The 18,573-nt window shown below is 34.1% G+C and overlaps 2 protein-coding genes across 2 annotated transcripts; one reads left to right on the forward strand and one right to left on the reverse strand.

Moving 5' to 3' along the window:
• The first annotated feature begins 5,340 nt into the window (after positions 1–5,340).
• LOC144355210 (uncharacterized) lies at positions 5,341–9,565 on the forward strand. Its single transcript, XM_085494832.1, has 4 exons — positions 5,341–5,443; positions 5,920–6,145; positions 7,909–8,080; positions 8,682–9,565. The coding sequence occupies exons 2-4, from the start codon at positions 6,122–6,124 to the stop codon at positions 8,849–8,851; spliced, it is 366 nt and encodes a 121-aa protein (XP_085350958.1). The 5' UTR covers positions 5,341–5,443; positions 5,920–6,121; the 3' UTR covers positions 8,852–9,565.
• LOC100369625 (F-box/LRR-repeat protein 17-like) lies at positions 8,733–18,397 on the reverse strand. Its single transcript, XM_002736302.4, has 7 exons — positions 18,307–18,397; positions 16,800–17,567; positions 14,706–14,817; positions 13,863–13,994; positions 12,551–12,658; positions 12,112–12,319; positions 8,733–11,435 (listed from the first exon to the last, which is right to left on the reverse strand). Exons 1-7 carry the CDS (start codon positions 18,330–18,332, stop codon positions 11,149–11,151), a joined length of 1,641 nt encoding a protein of 546 aa, XP_002736348.1. The 5' UTR covers positions 18,333–18,397; the 3' UTR covers positions 8,733–11,148.
• Between the last annotated feature and the right edge of the window lie 176 nt (positions 18,398–18,573).

Raw genomic sequence — 18,573 nt, forward strand, 5'->3', positions numbered from 1 at the left:
GTTGACTGCCATTCACCTTTTGGAAATAGTCTCCCAGTTTGATGTTTTCGAAGATGTTCTCATGTATTTGGGGGGAAAATGAAAGAGGATGATTTTGGTATATCATTCTCTACAAATCCAGAAGGCATGTCACAGCCAGACACATGTCTCATTGTATTAGGAGATATAAATTCTCTAATTAGTAATTTATTGGCTGGTTCATGTGAAGGAGAATAAATTTTCTTCTCCTGCTCATGTTGGTTAATTTCATTTTCACTATCACTAGATTCTGTGTCATACTTGACACTACTGTCATTTAATTCTGTATTTGGTATTTCTCCAAGCTTTGCATTATAACTACCACTTTCCTTTTCTTGGTCATCACTGATGTTATTTTCAATTTCATATTTTGTATTATTGTTATTGTTACTATTTATAAAGTGACCAACCTTGCTTGACATTTGTTTTTGTACTTGTGTATCTATAATTATATTTTCCTGGCTATTACATAATTGAGACTGGTCATTATTTACAAATAGAACTAAATCTCTGGTTGAATCTGTTGAGTTTATTGCATTTAGTATTGGTGATTTATCTTCTATTGTTTTCCTAATATTTTCTTTTATTTCACTAGTTGGCATTTTTGTTCCATTAATCTCAAATACTGTACTACTATCGTTACATTTTTCTAAACCACACACAAATGTAATCCCTTTTCCAGATTTAAAACCAGAATTCAATTGCAAACAATCATAATGATACCATTCATTACACATTTGACATTTGATGTATTGTTTTTTTTTATCATATTTTGTTTTACAGACACAATATAACTTTTCACTTTTGTTTGAATTTTTTTCAGTACTTAACCATGATTGACGGCGAAACTTTTCTGGTAGCTTAGCATTTCGTTTTGGTCTGGCCTGTTTTTCTTTTTTCTCATTCGAAAGCTTGGGTGATTTATCAAATGAAGATTTATTGTTAAGATTAATCTTTTTATGTTTGTTATTTAGGCCTGTTTCCTTGTTATCCACTGTATTGACTAAGGATGATAGAAGATGTTGGATATTCCCTCTGTTTGCTCTCCATATCTCCTGTAAATATTTCACTGTTTTTTTGTTTGTAGGCCATGCAGCAGTTTTAGCTACTCTAGTCCAAAATGTTTTGTCTGTTATGTCCGGATATTCACTATCTAAAGGAAGTTGTACCCATATAGCTTCTGCTAAACAATTGTAGTCTCTAATTTTTCTATTGTTCACAAAACGTGATTGTTTTGATTCAGGGGCACCACCCAATAAACCGTCATGAATGTCAATTACCCTTTTAACTCTACAAGTACTGTTTTTGCATTTGTACTTCAAATCATGCAATTTGTACAAAGAGCTGCACCTGGGTGGCTTGATTGCAGCTGAGAACCCATTTCCTATGTCAGTCTTAAAATATCTTGAAAGAAAAAGTTGACTACAAGACATAGGAGTAGAGGTTCCTGTATTTGGACGTTGGAGAGCAGAGGAACAAGTGTTGGAAGGTCTAACTGACCTTCTAGCACTCGAACAAGGCGGAGGGGAGGGACGAGTGCTGGAAATAATTATGATTTCCATATTTTAAAATTTTCTGCTAATTATTAAATGTCACCTATCACAAATGGTAGTCAATACATGTATGTTTCATATAACATAAGTGGTTAAGGTGCACACTCAATATTTTTACTGTAATTAGTGACTTAATTAGTGTCTGCTAGCAAAAAGAGCAGTTCCACCACAATTATGATTTCCATATTTTAAAATTGTCTGCTAATTATTAAATGTCACCTATCACAAATTGTTGTCAATACATGTATGTTCCATACCACATAGGTGGTTAAGGTGCACACTCAATATTTTAACTGTAATTTGTGATTTAATTAGTGTCTGCTAGCAAAAAGAGCAGTTCTACCATAATTATGATTTCCATATTTTAAAATTGTCTGCTAATTATTAAATGTCACCTATCACAAATTGTAGTCCATACATGTATGTTTCATACCACATAGGTGGTTAAGGTGCACACTCAATATTTTAACTGTAATTGGTGACTTAATTGGTGTCTGCTAGCAAATAGATAGGGCAGTTCCACCACAATTATGATTTCCATATTTTAAAATTGTCTGCTAATTATTAAATGTCACCTATCACAAATTGTAGTCAATACATGTATGTTTCATACCACATAGGTGGTTAAGGTGCACACTCAATATTTTTACTGTAATTAGTGACTTAATTAGTGTCTGCTAGCAAATAGATAGGGCAGTTCCACCACAATTATGATTTCCATATTTTAAAATTGTCTGCTAATTATTAAATGTCACCTATCACAAATGGTAGTCAATACATGTATGTTTCATATAACATAAGTGGTTAAGGTGCACACTCAATATTTTAACTGTAATTGGTGACTTAATTAGTGTCTGCTAGCAAATAGATAGGGCAGTTCCACCACAATTATGATTTCCATATTTTAAAATTGTCTGCTAATTATTAAATGTCACCTATCACAAATTGTTGTCAATACATGTATGTTTCATACCACATAGGTGGTTAAGGTGCACACTCAATATTTTAACTGTAATTTGTGATTTAATTAGTGTCTGCTAGCAAAAAGAGCAGTTCTACCATAATTATGATTTCCATATTTTAAAATTGTCTGCTAATTATTAAATGTCACCTATTACAAATTGTAGTCAATACATGTATGTTTCATACCACATAGGTGGTTAAGGTGCACACTCAATATTTTTACTGTAATTAGTGACTTAATTAGTGTCTGCTAGCAAATAGATAGGGCAGTTCTACCACAATTATGATTTCCATATTTTAAAATTATCTGCTAATTATTAAATGTCACCTATCACAAATTGTAGTCAATACATGTATGTTTCATACCACATAAGTGGTTAAAGTGCACACTCAATATTTTTACTGTAATTAGTGACTTAATTAGTGTCTGCTAGCAAAAAGGGCAGTTCCACCACAATTATGATTTGCATATTTTAAAATTGTCTGCTAATTATTAAATGTCACCTATTACAAATTGTAGTCAATACATGTATGTTTCATACCACATAAGTGGTTAAGGTGCACACTCAATATTTTTACTGTAATTAGTGACTTAATTAGTGTCTGCTAGCAAATAGATAGGGCAGTTCCACCACAATTATGATTTCCATATTTTAAAATTGTCTGCTAATTATTAAATGTCACCTATCACAAATTGTAGTCAATACATGTATGTTTCATACCACATAGGTGGTTAAGGTGCACACTCACTATTTTTACTGTAATTAGTGACTTAATTAGTGTCTGCTAGCAAATAGATAGGGCAGTTCTACCACAATTATGATTTGCATATTTTAAAATTGTCTGCTAATTATTAAATGTCACCTATCACAAATTGTTGTCAATACATGTATGTTCCATACCACATAGGTGGTTAAGGTGCACACTCAATATTTTTACTGTAATTAGTGACTTAATTAGTGTCTGCTAGCAAATAGATAGGGCAGTTCCACCACAATTATGATTTCCATATTTTAAAATTGTCTGCTAATTATTAAATGTCACCTATCACAAATTGTAGTCCATACATGTATGTTTCATACCAGATAAGTGGTTAAGGTGCACACTCAATATTTTTACTGTAATTTGTGACTTAATTAGTGTCTGCTAGCAAATAGATAGGGCAGTTCTACCATAATTATGATTTCCATATTTTAAAATTGTCTGCTAATTATTAAATGTCACCTATCACAAATTGTAGTCCATACATGTATGTTTCATACCACATAGGTGGTTAAGGTGCACACTCAATATTTTAACTGTAATTTGTGATTTAATTAGTGTCTGCTAGCAAAAAGAGCAGTTCTACCATAATTATGATTTCCATATTTTAAAATTGTCTGCTAATTATTAAATGTCACCTGTCACAAATTGTAGTCAATACATGTATGTTTCATACCACATAGGTGGTTAAGGTGCACACTCAATATTTTTACTGTAATTAGTGACTTAATTAGTGTCTGCTAGCAAATAGATAGGGCAGTTCTACCACAATTATGATTTCCATATTTTAAAATTGTCTGCTAATTATTAAATGTCACCTATCACAAATGGTAGTCAATACATGTATGTTTCATATAACATAAGTGGTTAAGGTGCACACTCAATATTTTAACTGTAATTGGTGACTTAATTGGTGTCTGCTAGCAAATAGATAGGGCAGTTCTACCACAATTATGATTTCCATATTTTAAAATTGTCTGCTAATTATTAAATGTCACCTATCACAAATTGTAGTCAATACATGTATGTTTCATACCACATAAGTGGTTAAAGTGCACACTCAATATTTTTACTGTAATTTGTGACTTAATTAGTGTCTGCTAGCAAAAAGGGCAGTTCCACCACAATTATGATTTGCATATTTTAAAATTGTCTGCTAATTATTAAATGTCACCTATCACAAATTGTAGTCAATACATGTATGTTTCATACCACATAGGTGGTTAAGGTGCACACTCAATATTTTTACTGTAATTTGTGACTTAATTAGTGTCTGCTAGCAAATAGATAGGGCAGTTCTACCATAATTATGATTTCCATATTTTAAAATTTTCTGCTAATTATTAAATGTCACCTATCACAAATGGTAGTCAATACATGTATGTTTCATATAACATAAGTGGTTAAGGTGCACACTCAATATTTTTACTGTAATTAGTGACTTAATTAGTGTCTGCTAGCAAAAAGAGCAGTTCCACCACAATTATGATTTCCATATTTTAAAATTGTCTGCTAATTATTAAATGTCACCTATCACAAATTGTAGTCCATACATGTATGTTTCATACCACATAGGTGGTTAAGGTGCACACTCAATATTTTAACTGTAATTTGTGATTTAATTAGTGTCTGCTAGCAAAAAGAGCAGTTCTACCATAATTATGATTTCCATATTTTAAAATTGTCTGCTAATTATTAAATGTTACCTATCACAAATTGTAGTCAATACATGTATGTTTCATACCATATATGTGGATAAGATGCACACTCAATATTTCCCAAAAAATATTGGGAATAGTGTTTATATACACTCACATAGAGATACACTTTCAGGGGGAGTGAGTACATTTGTTAGAATTTCTCTGTTTAAATGAATATTAGCCATTTATATTAATATATTGATGTCAAACTATGATTACGTGATGCAAAAAGATGTGATAAACTTTGATTCAAAGCATTATTATGCCTTATAGACTGTGGCTGCTAGTGTGTCTGCTAGCTTCCACTGTCTGCTGGGAGTGTCTGCTAGCTTCAGCCGAGTCTCATACGGTCCTATCCTCGTCACCAATCACCAATCATGGGATATTCCAGGGATTTTTTCAGGCTTATTCAGAATAGAACTATTTCTCAAAGACGATAAAAAGGCAGTAAGTACCGGTATAAAGTCACTTTGTTCTTATCATGATGTCGTTCCGCTTATTTGGATACACTATGGTGTTCATGAACTGTGAATTCGCAGTTAGGAAGGTACTACACTTATTTCGAAACCACTGGGCATTACAACATATCTAGTCAGTACGATAACATTGTGATTTTCGTTGAAATGAATATCTAATTCAGTCAGGGACCATGTGTGTGGGTGTGATCGTGGGTTGGTGTGCGCTCAGACTAGTAATATATTTGTATGATTAGTCTGAGGTATGCGTGCGTTTCAGTTTGGAGGTAAAACCTCCATGGTTTTAGCGATGTCATTGTGTATGCGTGTTAATGATTTACGCCAGCGCTGTTGTCGTTTGGTCCATTTAATAAGCTTTGTCGGCCTTATCGTCGTCCACAATTATTTGAACACGTCGATGTCATAGTTAAAACGTCCATTCAGTATTGTTTTTTGTTGTTGATGCAGATATGGATTATGATTTTAACCGTTACGACCCACTTATCAACGACTGGATCAACTACAGAAATAGCAGACACGGCGGTAAACACGACGACTGGTGTACTCCAAAGCAATGGTGACTACAGATGCATTGAAGATAGCGACTGTTCGGATGGAACGGTATGCTGGCTACACACTTGTGTGAGTTGCATTGCATGGAACAACACAGATGACGTACCATACAAATGTGAATGTAGGTAATATAGTTGTATTAAAGCGCGGTGGTCGTCGCGCAGCGCGTGTTCGAATTTCATGTAAATAAACAATGTATTTTACACGCGTTGTATACGTCGCTCTGAGTCATATATCGAACAGGACGCGGCGCGACGACCACCACCCTTTAACCAATGCACCATATCAACGTATGTCACCACAATCAACGTATGTCACATAATTTTTCATCAAAAAACCTCAAAAAATCAGATCAGCATCGGTAGAAATAACGTATATTTTGTCAAAAAAAAATAGAAACATCAATAAAAATATGCAAAACGTTGCACTGACCAATGTTGGTGTTCAACTTGAAAGGTTTGAACGTGGTCGTTATGCTACATCTTGTCTGATAATATTGGAAACATGGTAACATATTCAAATCGTATAAAATACAATGTTTGTTTTTACAACGATGACCATAGCCTGAGATTGTCGGTGACAGTCATCGCGCCCTCGTCGACAGATTCACTCGGACGCAAACTTTCGCTGGTTCCCGGTGACCTTTGCGGTTGGCTTGGTGCGCCATGACACTTGAGTCAGTAACCAGCCAAACGCAACTTACGAGGGCGCAATAACTATCACTATGTCAAGATGACCAGAACACTTTAGATAACAAGTACCGAGAACAGTCTTAAAAATCAGAAATATTTTGCGTGCGTGGATAAATATAAAAAAAACTCTTAGAATTCTTATGTACATCAATAAATACCACAACGTACTGTGTTGTTTCCTGATATATTATATAAGCCTGTCTCACATTGCTATATACTATAATCTTTTTAGCATATGTTTAACTGGGTTTCCGCAAAGGATAAATTTGTTTTAGCCACATCGGCTAATACTGCATTGTCTTTTATATCCAATTTAAAACAGGGTTTGTCAACTTTGTAAATAGAGAGATATGAAATATCATTAATTTGCCAGAAAACTTAAATGCTCACTTTCTAAATTCTATCATTCTCCTGGTGTCTAATTTCTATTTCTATGGGTGATCACATGCTTTAAGGTGAACATTTTTGCATAAGAATTCATTGTTTAAAATTACCTCTAGCCACTGGTAGCAAAAGTAAGACAATTTATTGTCACTTAAAAGGCGGTAGTTGTCGCTCCACGCATGCGCGAGATATATGGGTCTCATATAAACAAAGATGGCGACTTTGGCTGTTTAGGTGATTTGATCGAAGGTGTCGAAGGAGCCATCGCGATAATCAGTATCATTTAAATCATCGAGCATTGAATTCAATTCTACGCCCATATCTTAAAGGGTGGTAGTCGTCGCGCCACGCATGTGCGAGATATATGGGTCTCATACAAACAAAGATGACCATTTTGACTGTTGCACAGATCAAAGAGTATAAACTGGGACGTTTCTAAGCATTAATTAGGTAATTTTTAGTTGATTGGAAAGTATCGAAGGAGTCACCGGCGGTAATCAGTGCAAGTCTCACCCAGGTCAAACCTCATACTTGTAATTTCCATTTGAAGAGCGCATTTGATTGTGAGAAAATCATTGTTTATCAACACAAATGTCGCACATGCGCGGCGCGACGACCACCGGCCTTTAATCTAATCACAGTCCCTCTGACCTCTTAGAGTTTTACTGAGATTTTTTCAATGGAGGAGAAACATACCAGCTACCCGAATGTTAAATGGTTCATCTCTAGCTACATGCAAGATATATATTGGTTTTGAGAAAAATAATGTCCATTCTAATTATGATTTGTATATCATTTCCCGTAACAGACTTGCTTTCTCAAAGTGCGCCCCCTAGAGTTAAATCTGGGAAAACTGGTGAAGGCCTCTGTGAAAAGGAAGCGGACTGTCAACTTGGATCATGGTGTTAGACACACATCGACTTGTGAATCCTGTAAAATGCTTGATGCATTCCCAGTTGAACAGAGGAGACAGTGTGCTGGTCAGTGCATTCATTAAACTCATAGTTTTTCAGTGAAATTTGTTGAAATGAAAACCCAAATGTTTATATTAACTTTTTTCGTTCATGAGTTTAGTTGAAAATATTTAAACGAGGCAATGTAGACAACTTTAAGTACTATTGTTTGATATTCTGTAATGATAAAGATATTAGGGTAAGGTTTATTGTAAGAAAAAATATTGTTTTTGCGGTATTCATTGAAAAACTGAAAAACTACAAGTTTTAAAAAGAGTTTTCAGTATTTCATTGAACTAACATCTTAAACAGTTTTGGAAACAATTATTTATAATTACTCAAAAAACCTCCAGTTATTCACATTGTCTCTTTAAAGGGGATGAGTCTTTCCATATATTTCACACAAAATGAAATTTTTTGCCTAATGAATAAACAGAAAAAGGTTTTTGATTTTAAATGAAAAAAAAATTATTTGTCATTTGAAAACAATCCATTTCAATGTCACAAAATGTCTGGTTAACTCTTTCCCAGGGCTCAGAAAAAGTTTACAATATATATCTTTATCAAGAAAATTAGAAAAATGTTCCTCTACATCCTAAATTTCAATGTCATTACTTTATATTTGCAGATTGGGTTGCCACTTTAGCGAGGAAGAATAATAAAAGAAACAGAGGCCTCATTATCGGGGTTACAGTATCATCTTTTTTTATTTTATTCAGTATTGTTATTGCCGTCATTATCTATTATCACATCACTTATAAAGAACCACCTGTTATAGCACACCCAGAAGATGTATAAGATGAGAAGTCTGAGAGATATCTGCAAAAAGTGGTTCACAAAATTGGTATACAAATGTAAATGATTAGTTTTGCTTAACAAATTGTGAAATTGTAACCTTGTTTCTTTAACAACTTGCGCTATTCTGAGAATACCATCCTTTGATTTTAGATGTCCTTACCTTATATTCGATTTTCAAAAAGAAAAGTTTCCTAATCTTAAGGAATGTTTAATTTTTTCTGAAGAAAATTTGAAACGTCTGTAAAATTGTGTTTGAGCATGCTCAGAATCTCACCAAGACTTGTCTTGATCACCCATCTAGAACATCAAGGATAATCTTCCAAAAGAAATCACATGTCAATTCAGTTAATAAGATAACTTTAATGACATAAATACAACAAGTATACTTTAAATATAAAATTTACATCTTTTTTAACACAAATAAGTCTCATAAGACAATGTCACACAACGGCAGTGCTTTTAAATCTAACTATAAATACACTTCTTTTGGAAAAGAGCAACAATATATATTTTAAGAATATTGTGAGGCAGCCCATAGTACCATATTTGCTTCATTAGAAACACGTACACTCGCATAACGTTAGCATCAAATGGATAGGTGGTAGGTTACTGTAAAATACTTAAATTATTTAAGCTGGGATTAATTTTCACTGAAAAGACTTTTTGGGTGTATGGAATTCATTTTCACCATAGAATAAAGGTATATTAGCTGGATTTTCACTGAATCATTCTTTCAGTGTAAATAGCATGAAGTATTCACACAAACATTTATAACTGATCCATGCCTCTAAATGCAGCAAATACAGCACATATTAAACACAGACTACCGTACGAGTCAAACTTGTGATATCCTCAAAATAACTTCAAATTATTGAACAGTTGTTTTTTTAATAAATGCATCACATACTGTAAAATACCATTTTAGCTGCATTTAATTTATGCCGTTTTGTATTAATTTATTTATAGTTGAATGAAAATAATGTACTTTATAGTATTCAAAAGGGGTCCAAGACAAAAAAACAGTGCTTCCTTCCCAAATGGGAGTAGACAAAATAACCAATTTTAAGACCAAATTTGATTAAATTGCTTTAGCCTAGTGAAATAATATGGAGGAAATCTGTATTTTCAAAGGCGACCATGGTGAACTCTTGGAGATCGATGCAATTGCCTTTGATACTTCTTTGGGATAACAGCAAGTCTCAAAAGTATTTGGGCAGCCAATTTGCAAACTCACTAGCGAATTGGCTAACTGCTTTGGTTTTGACTGAATGGTTGTCAAATCTAACTGGCGCCTTCTTGTGGTCACGCCCACTCAGGATCAATCTATTTAACAGTAGGGGACAGTTGTCATACTTCAGGAGCTAATCAGCGATGATCTAGCAGTTGGATGGCGATTTTGTTTTCAAATATACCAGTGTACTAGGTTCTGATAATGAGGTGTTCGTATACAAGGGGTTGTCCACGAAAAAACGATACACGAAGTCAAATTGTAATAGCCGTTGGCTTAATGTTAATCCTAAAGTGCGGTAGTCGTCGCGCGTTTGAATTTCATGTAAATAAACAATGTATTTTACACGCGTTGTATACATCGCTACGAGTCCAATATGGAACAGGACGCGGCACGACGACTGCCGCCCTTTAATACCAGGCTGAGTAAAAGCATTTTATGTCCCCTAATGCAATATAGACTCGTCCAGAGTGGGTGCTATCACAAGTCGGCACCAGCGAGATTCGAAAGCCAACTGTTAAGTCAAAACCCAAGCAGTTAGCCAATTCGCTAGCGAGTTTGCAAATTGGTTGCCCCAATACTTGAACACAATTTAATCCAGCTTAAATTAATCCTAATAATCTAGTTTTGGAGAATGCTTCAATGAAGATATTTCTAGCATACTTGAATAATCAACCACTAGTAAATGGAGCTATTTAAATATAGTCAAACCTGTGTATAGTGACCATCTCTATATAAAGACCACCTGTCTATAAAGACATTTGAATGGTCACTATACACATGTTTGACTTTGAATAAGTTTCTGATCAAACTGGATAATTCTGATAATATGCAAGCTTGGATTATAGCATGAATACTGTGTAAACAAAACAGTCCCATTTTTTTGACTTGCAGAGACATTCTCATGCATTTTACAATTCTGGATTGCCGGTAATCAATCTCACCACAGAAGACAAAGAAACAATCTCAGGTCCTTTGTTAGTAATCATGTCACATGGTCCAATCATCCTCATAGTTCTGGAAAAATTCAAATAACATCTTTAAACAAGATTCAACTGAACACAGGGAATCACTGGCTGTCCTCGTTTCCTGAATTGAATACGAATCCTTTTTTCTTTGCCTCATCAAGCAATCTCTTACTATCCAGCAAGAATGTACTATAGTGTATATGAGGTGATTGCTTAACCAAGTTTTCTACTGTGCTGTGCTGTACTTGATCACAACGTGTCAGTCCTAGATACTTAAGTTGTGTACACGTTGATGAGATTTCTCTCACTCCTCTATCTGTGATTCCATGACACCAACCAACATCTACATGGGTGATACTGTGACTATGCTTTCCAATACTGATCAATGCTGTCAAATAAAACAAACTCAGTGAATGTATCTACTCAAAAAAAATAAAAAAATCCTTTGGCACTGTCTTTTATTTACCATATGAGGTTATTATGAGAATACCATGAAATATGCGCAAGTATGGTGATCATATCTGCCAATGCACAGTGGAGGTTGATGGGTTACTTGACTGCCTGGGTGCATACTTTGCAATATTCTTGTGATAATATTAGTAGTAATTATTTATTAAGAGATAACAGGCCAAAATAGCAACGAAGAACGTTTCACATTGTAAGATTATTTGCGTTCAGTGACAGGATTCCATTGCACACGTTTAGAACACGTTCGTAACACTTTCAACATGCTGGCCGGATTAGTCGCCTAAAATCTATTGTTTTTTGGATAATTTTTCGTGGGTGGTAAGATGGTTACCAAGTTAAATAAAAAAAATCAATTTTTCTGAAGTGGTCCACCCCTTACTTTCCCCGATTTTGCATGTTGAGGCTCCTGGGCTTATGATGAGTACGGTGACACTAATTCTCTTGTACTAATGATCTCAAGATTGAAGTTTTACTCTTTCGTAGTTTTTCACTGACGATGACACAATTTACAGAATTTTGTGTCATTCAGAAGATGGAAACTGTTGTTTATCTGCATAAATAAATAAACAGCCAAAAGAGACAATCAATAATCTCACCTTCATCTGTAACAGAGCAGGATACCAAGAACAGTTCTCTGAGCTTCTTAGCAGATTTCACAATTGAGTTAATGCATTCATCATCAACTTGCTTAGTCAAGCACATATTCAATGTCGTCAGCTGTTTACATTGCTGTACCACAAATTTAATTGTCTTTGTATTTACATTAGAAAGAGCACTGATATCAAGATTTGTTAAATTGTTACACTGAAAAATAAAAACAAAAAAAATAAGGTCAAATGTCTTTCAAAAAAAAATGTTATGCAAAAAGAAATATCTGGTGGCCCAAATTCAGTGGTCACAAAGGCCAAGCATTCTCCACCTCAATGTTTTGAAGACCTTCAGAAACCAGATTTAAATCAGTCCAAGGCATTGTCAGAAATGTTCACTTGAAATTTGGGTGTGTGTGTGTGTGTGTGTGTAAACTATTGCACTTACTTTTGCCACTTCCATAACACCTTTGCTGGTAACACTGCAAGCATGCAGACACAGTATTTCTAATAGTTTACACTTTGTGGTCAGTGAAGGTAAACAAGCATCAGTGACCTATCACAAAAAATATCAATACTTGATTTGTAAAGTACAGTAACAGACATGTACATCAATGCATACAATACTTTTTGTATGCAGTACAATGTATGTAACAAGGCTCTTTGGCATGATGCATTGGAAAAGGACAAAAATATTCAAACCAAATACAAATCACCAAACAAATTCCATAGTGACCCAGAATCAATGCTACACATAGAAAGCAATCATCACAGAAAAAATGACAATCCGAAAGAATTACAAACAGTATCCAGTATGTATTTCAAGACATTGCTCTCTGTCCAAATGACTCAGCATTACCTTCCTCACAGAACAGTCTTCATGATTATTATTAGAACAATGACAAAAACTATTTGGCCATAAAATAAAATAGTATTCGTGGAAATTAGTTATTATGAGTACTGAGAATCCAAATCTAGTAAACAAGGAAATCTTAGTTCAAGTTTTGTATACAAATAATGTACAATGCATGTCAAATGTATTCTGTTACCTATATTCATGTAATTTTTCACTCGTAGATTTATTTTTATTCGATGTCAAGAAAGGGCACCCTTTGCAAAAATTATCAAATCTGGCATTCATTTGCGTCATCAATGTACCCAATCCAAATCACAGATTAATGTAGCATATCTATCACAATAGAGAATACATTGTACAATTATCCACTAGCCCACTGATCTACACACCCACTCAATCCAATGGACATTTTACAATCCTTTAATCCCCGTTTTGGGGCTGCACCAGATAAGCGATTAATAAAATATTAAACAATGTGAAATCCTACAGATTTAGACTGATTCAGGATTCCTCAAGCACGCCATCAACTGCAGAAATGAGTCAAGGCTTGGACATGATTGGTGCGGCTACTCATTCATGCATAATAACTGAAAATTATCGATAGCAAGTTTTACAACTAGAGTGTCACTTGAAGAGGTAAATTACATGTTTACAGAATTTATTGGCAGTATTAAAGTAATAGTTCCACCACTAGAGGGCAGTATGCATGATTGGTATACACACTTTCAAGGTGAAATATGAATAGGTACTTCAATTTATTAGTGAGAATATCATTACTAACATTTCTTTTGTTTAGTTAATATTCATTGTATGACACCCTGATGTCCCAGACGAAAATGTATGAAATGAACAGACAGTGAAAAAAACAAAAAAAAACATCATCAAGGAGATCAGAGTAACTTACCTTTCTGTTTTCTAGTAACTGAACAACTTTCAGTTTGCGACAAAAATGTGCCAATGTTTCTATACCATCATCGTCAACATTAATACAACTATTTAATCTGATCTCTGTCAAATCAGGACAACCCATGGCAATCTGAAGGAAACAAAAAACAGATTTACTGTAAATTAATTGTCACAGGTAATTAATTTCAGTTTTGAATATTTGATCATATTTCTAAATTCACAGATTTTCCAGTGAAATTAAATTGTTTCACTGGAAAATGTTTATTAATTATATTGGTAATTTCTGGTAAATCAAATGTCAGTGAAAAAGTCAAATTAAAAACCAGTGAATACTTAATGTGTTCACAGGACTGGTAGTCCAATTAGAATTGTTTTTACAATCTTATAGTACCAGGAATTAATCAGTAGTAATAGAGTATTAGTTGCACCGGATCTATGATTCCCAGTCTAAATCCTAGTACCTATTGGTTGAATACCAAAAGGTCAACCGGAAATTGGGAGGCTGAGATTCATTCACTAATGAAATTGACTTGAAGGGAACTCTGCAATTGGCAAGTCATTTATTTCTACTCTGAAAGCTTGGGAAGTTAAACATTAATCCTTTCTACCCTTACAGGGCAGTGGTCGTCATACCATGTATGCAGAAGATATCTGTCTCATATCAACAAAGATGGCGTCTTTGACTGTTACCAACAATTACAAACTGAGACATTAAAAAGCTTTAACGAGGAAATTTCTTTTGTGATTGGAAGTTACAAACCCTTTAACCCAAGTTAAAAGGAGTTTTGGGAAAAAAAAAAAAAAATAAGTCAACACAATCAGAAAGTGCATAATTTCCTACCTTTTTCAAGCATTCATTGCTGAATGTTTTGTTCCCAGATACATTAATACAGTGTAATTTATGACAATATTCTCCAATAGCACTATATGACAAAACAGTCAGCTGAGTACATCTGTGTACAGAAAAACACAATAACAACCACAAACAGTTTTGTTTGTTGCGTATGTAACACAATTATTAGACTGGTCAAGCAAGTTGATGAAAAGTATATTGAACAGGACTGAAATTTAAAAATAAACGTAAATTTAAAAGTTGAAAATATAAGTTTAACTTTAGTTTTGGACAAATATATGATATATCTGACAATGTGCATTATACTGTATTAAAGACCTGTCACAGTCAAAAAACAACTGAATCTTGTATGAGAAAGAAACTTATGAGTACATAACAAGTCCAAAGTGTTTTCGTCTTGTACAGCAGGGGTTGGCTGATGTCACATTACGCATCTGAAAGAATGCTATATAGAAATCCCTATATGAAAATTTGGCATGATGAAACCTTGTGGTTCATCTTAAGAATCTCTTTGAATAACAACAAGGTGCATTTAAATACAAAAGGGAAATTGTTTTCAACAATCTTCACGGAGAATACGCAAAAATATTGCTTAACATACTGCCTGCTGAAAGCCTGCATAGAAGCACAAAAATCAATGAGAAAACAGGAAGTCAACAGGGGACAGTGCATTAAAACTCTTACCTATATGCAAGTCTGTCATAAAGGTGACTTTCCAAAGAGAATACTGTAAAATGACTAATTTTCACTGGGTTTGAATTTCACTGAATTTAGCTGCATTTCTGGCATATTCAGTGGGTTTTAAATTCACGGTTTTATCATTTAGATAATGTGTTCTATGCTCAAATTTACATATTCACTGGGTTTTAATTTAGCACATTTTCCAGTCAGCGAAATAAGCAAAATTAAAACCCAGTGAATAATTACACCCTTTACAGTATTATGGTCCTTTTCATCGATATGATTTACCAGGTACTGTAAAACGCTTTAATTTGTTGGGAGACAAGTTTTCATGAATTTTGTGAGAAGATCACACAATTTTATGGTGGTAAAAATTAACAACTTGCAAAAAAAAAAGAATCTAGAAATTGAACGTCTTCCAGTATTTAAGGTAGAGATGCAGTTTACCTGACAGGTATTTTAATTAGTTAATTAGGAAACTAAGATGACCTCTCTTGTCCACAAAACTATATATTTTCAGAAAGCTTATTGTATGAATTTTAAAGTGTTGTTAGTATTTTATTTTTATGGACACTGTAATTTGAAATATGCACAAAAATGTGCTTTTTTGGTCAAAAGTGATTTAAAAAAAATTAGCTTCTAAACCATGCTTCTGTTTCCTGTCAAAATTGGTTTAATGGTACATCTGTTTACTATGAAGAAAGCGCCGTCTTGAAAACTGTCTACCAGTCAATTTTGTAGGGCAGCAGCTCAAATTTCACTACTTCAAGTTTATGCATAAATTAAGACCCAGGCTAGTTGTCTGTACGATTGTTGTAACACTATTCAACTAAAAACAATGCCCTGACAGCGTTTTGAAGATAAACACATTGTCAATCATTTGTGAAAATGTCAAAACAAAAGGTCAAAGCGTCTAGGAGCTATTTTTTTTAAAGTTCTGGAATGTGGACTGAAAAGAAGCTGAGATAATTGCTAATTTGCATAACAATTCACTCAGTAAGAAGTTTGCTAATGCTCATAATTAAAATGGCTGTTACAGTTTCAAATTTAAATGTATTATCGTTTTGTAAAAAGTTAAATACAGTGCATAATATGGAGATCCCGTCATTTCTTTTTTTCACCATGTTTCTTTTTTATTATTTATGTACAGCCTTGCTAAATCATACTAAGCATTCAAAAGAGATAATGTTTGCACCTGTTATCTATATTTAAAATCGTTTTTTGAGTATGTTCCACTATTCACAATTCTACAAAATTTCAACAGTCTATAGCCAAGACTTTTTGAATAATAAAAAGCAAAAAAAAGGAATTTCACTCCCAAGTGCCCACGAACCTGCATCTCTACCTTAAAACGTTTAGGACCAACACTCTAATAAAAATAATAATAATTTGTTAAATTACCTTATCGCTACAAGTTCTTGTAGATTTGGACATTGCCTCGCCATGGCAACTACACCATTGTCTGTTACCTTCCTACAGTCACTAACATTCAAGTAAATCACATTGTCACTGATATTAGTCAACTTTAACAAGGCTTTATCTGGTAACATTTTGTAATCTTCCAGATTAATTACTCTCCACAGTGATGAGTCATAACACAATTCATACCAGTATTTGCATACCAGGCTGACACAATTCAGTAACTGTGGAACAGTGAAATTAGTAAGCATGTGCAGAAATAAAAATCGTGGCAGATCATTAATATGGAACGTTTTATTTTTACGTTGAATCGTATTCTTATTTCCACAATTGTTCAACCCTCCAACATCCACATGGAGCTTCTCGAGCTCTGTATACTGAACATATCGATCGCTTTGTCTGTCTTCAGCATGTAAATTGCATGTAGTTTTTGGTGCTTTTCCACACATACATGAAATTACTGATCCACTGGAGCTGGGAATTTGTTTCTGAAGGTTAAGATTTCCGCTCTTCACCAATTCTCCACCTTCCTGGGTCTCTGTACACTTTGTCATGTCATACATACTGGCGTTATTTTGATTTCTATTTCTTTCATTTTGGTCAAATTTCATACACTTGTGTGATTTTTCCTTCTCTTGATCATCAAAGTCTGAATATCTTTTTTCTGGTATTCTTGACAGATTTGAATTTTCCATGACAAAGGATGTACATGTACTGTTTTTGTGTAAACCATTCACATTCAGTTGGTTTCTGAAAAAACGTAAACATGATATATAATATAAAATGATAAATTTGTATCGGCCGATTCAATAACATCGGGACATGACCGCACTATGCTCGTTGATTACCTGGTTTGATTAAAATTTATAAATATTTACAAAGACGAGGGAATGCCTTTGCTGTGACAAGAAGTATATTCATATCAAAAATGAATTGTTAATTTTCATTATGGCATATTAATAACATTATTACAATTATTTATTCCAGTTAATTATTTATTTACCGACGTTTGGTTTTGTTAGGAGTACTACATTTTGCCGAAAATTATCCTTATACGCAGTGTTCGAGCATTGAGGGACGGTGGTTCGAGTTAGTACGTTCCTGGTCGAACTGAGAATGTACGATGCCATGAATCTGCTAATGAAAACAATAATTTTATTCGGTGCTTGCCCTTGGTTCACTGTTAGAAATCACACGTCTGAAAGTACCGTATATTTAGGGGGTGTGGCACCTTGTGAACTGCCCCACACAAAAACAGTCAAATACTACTGAACACAAAACAATGCAAAGAAAACCAGCAACGGCACGCTAGCATCGTCATAATAATCACAGCTAAGAGTAGAAAAACACTGTGACTGAGATACCGTGTGAGCTGCTTCAATTCCCATCCTTCAAATAGCTCATCAAAATGAAAACCCCAATACAACAGAGTTTACAGAATAATAATAAAAATATTTCCAGTTACATGCACGAGAGATCACAAACTTACCTGCAGGTGAATGTAGGAAACGTCATAGCAATGGCTGTACGGTATTGATGACGTATTGCTCAAATACGGAAGCGGAAGTAGGCCGGGTTGAAAGACAGAATTCTTCCACACTATTGAACAACGCCTGAAAACTTTCAGGGAACTTTTTGCTGACCAGATACAAAATATTTGTGGCAAATCAGAAGAATTTAAACATCCCTTTCTCAGAAAATTATTTTCAGAAAGCCGGGCAAAATGTGAGTAACTTTTTTGATTGACGTTGAAACA

The sequence above is a fragment of the Saccoglossus kowalevskii genome, chromosome 21, assembly GCF_978046115.1.
Source record: "Saccoglossus kowalevskii chromosome 21, keSacKowa6.1, whole genome shotgun sequence".
Lineage (NCBI taxonomy): Eukaryota > Metazoa > Hemichordata > Enteropneusta > Harrimaniidae > Saccoglossus > Saccoglossus kowalevskii.

Excerpts from the sequence above, each read along its gene's own strand:
- LOC144355210 (XM_085494832.1), top strand. The coding sequence starts at position 6,122 with ATGACGTACCATACAAATGTGAAT. Across the intron at positions 6,146-7,908 it reads CGTACCATACAAATGTGAAT|ACTTGCTTTCTCAAAGTGCG; the intron begins GTAGGTAATATA and ends TTCCCGTAACAG. Across the intron at positions 8,081-8,681 it reads ACAGAGGAGACAGTGTGCTG|ATTGGGTTGCCACTTTAGCG; the intron begins GTCAGTGCATTC and ends TTATATTTGCAG.
- LOC100369625 (XM_002736302.4), bottom strand. The coding sequence starts at position 18,332 with ATGACGTTTCCTACATTCACCTGCAG. Across the intron at positions 14,818-16,799 it reads CAAGAACTTGTAGCGATAAG|ATGTACTCAGCTGACTGTTT; the intron begins GTAATTTAACAA and ends TTCTGTACACAG. Across the intron at positions 12,659-13,862 it reads AGTTACTAGAAAACAGAAAG|GTCACTGATGCTTGTTTACC; the intron begins GTAAGTTACTCT and ends TTTTTGTGATAG.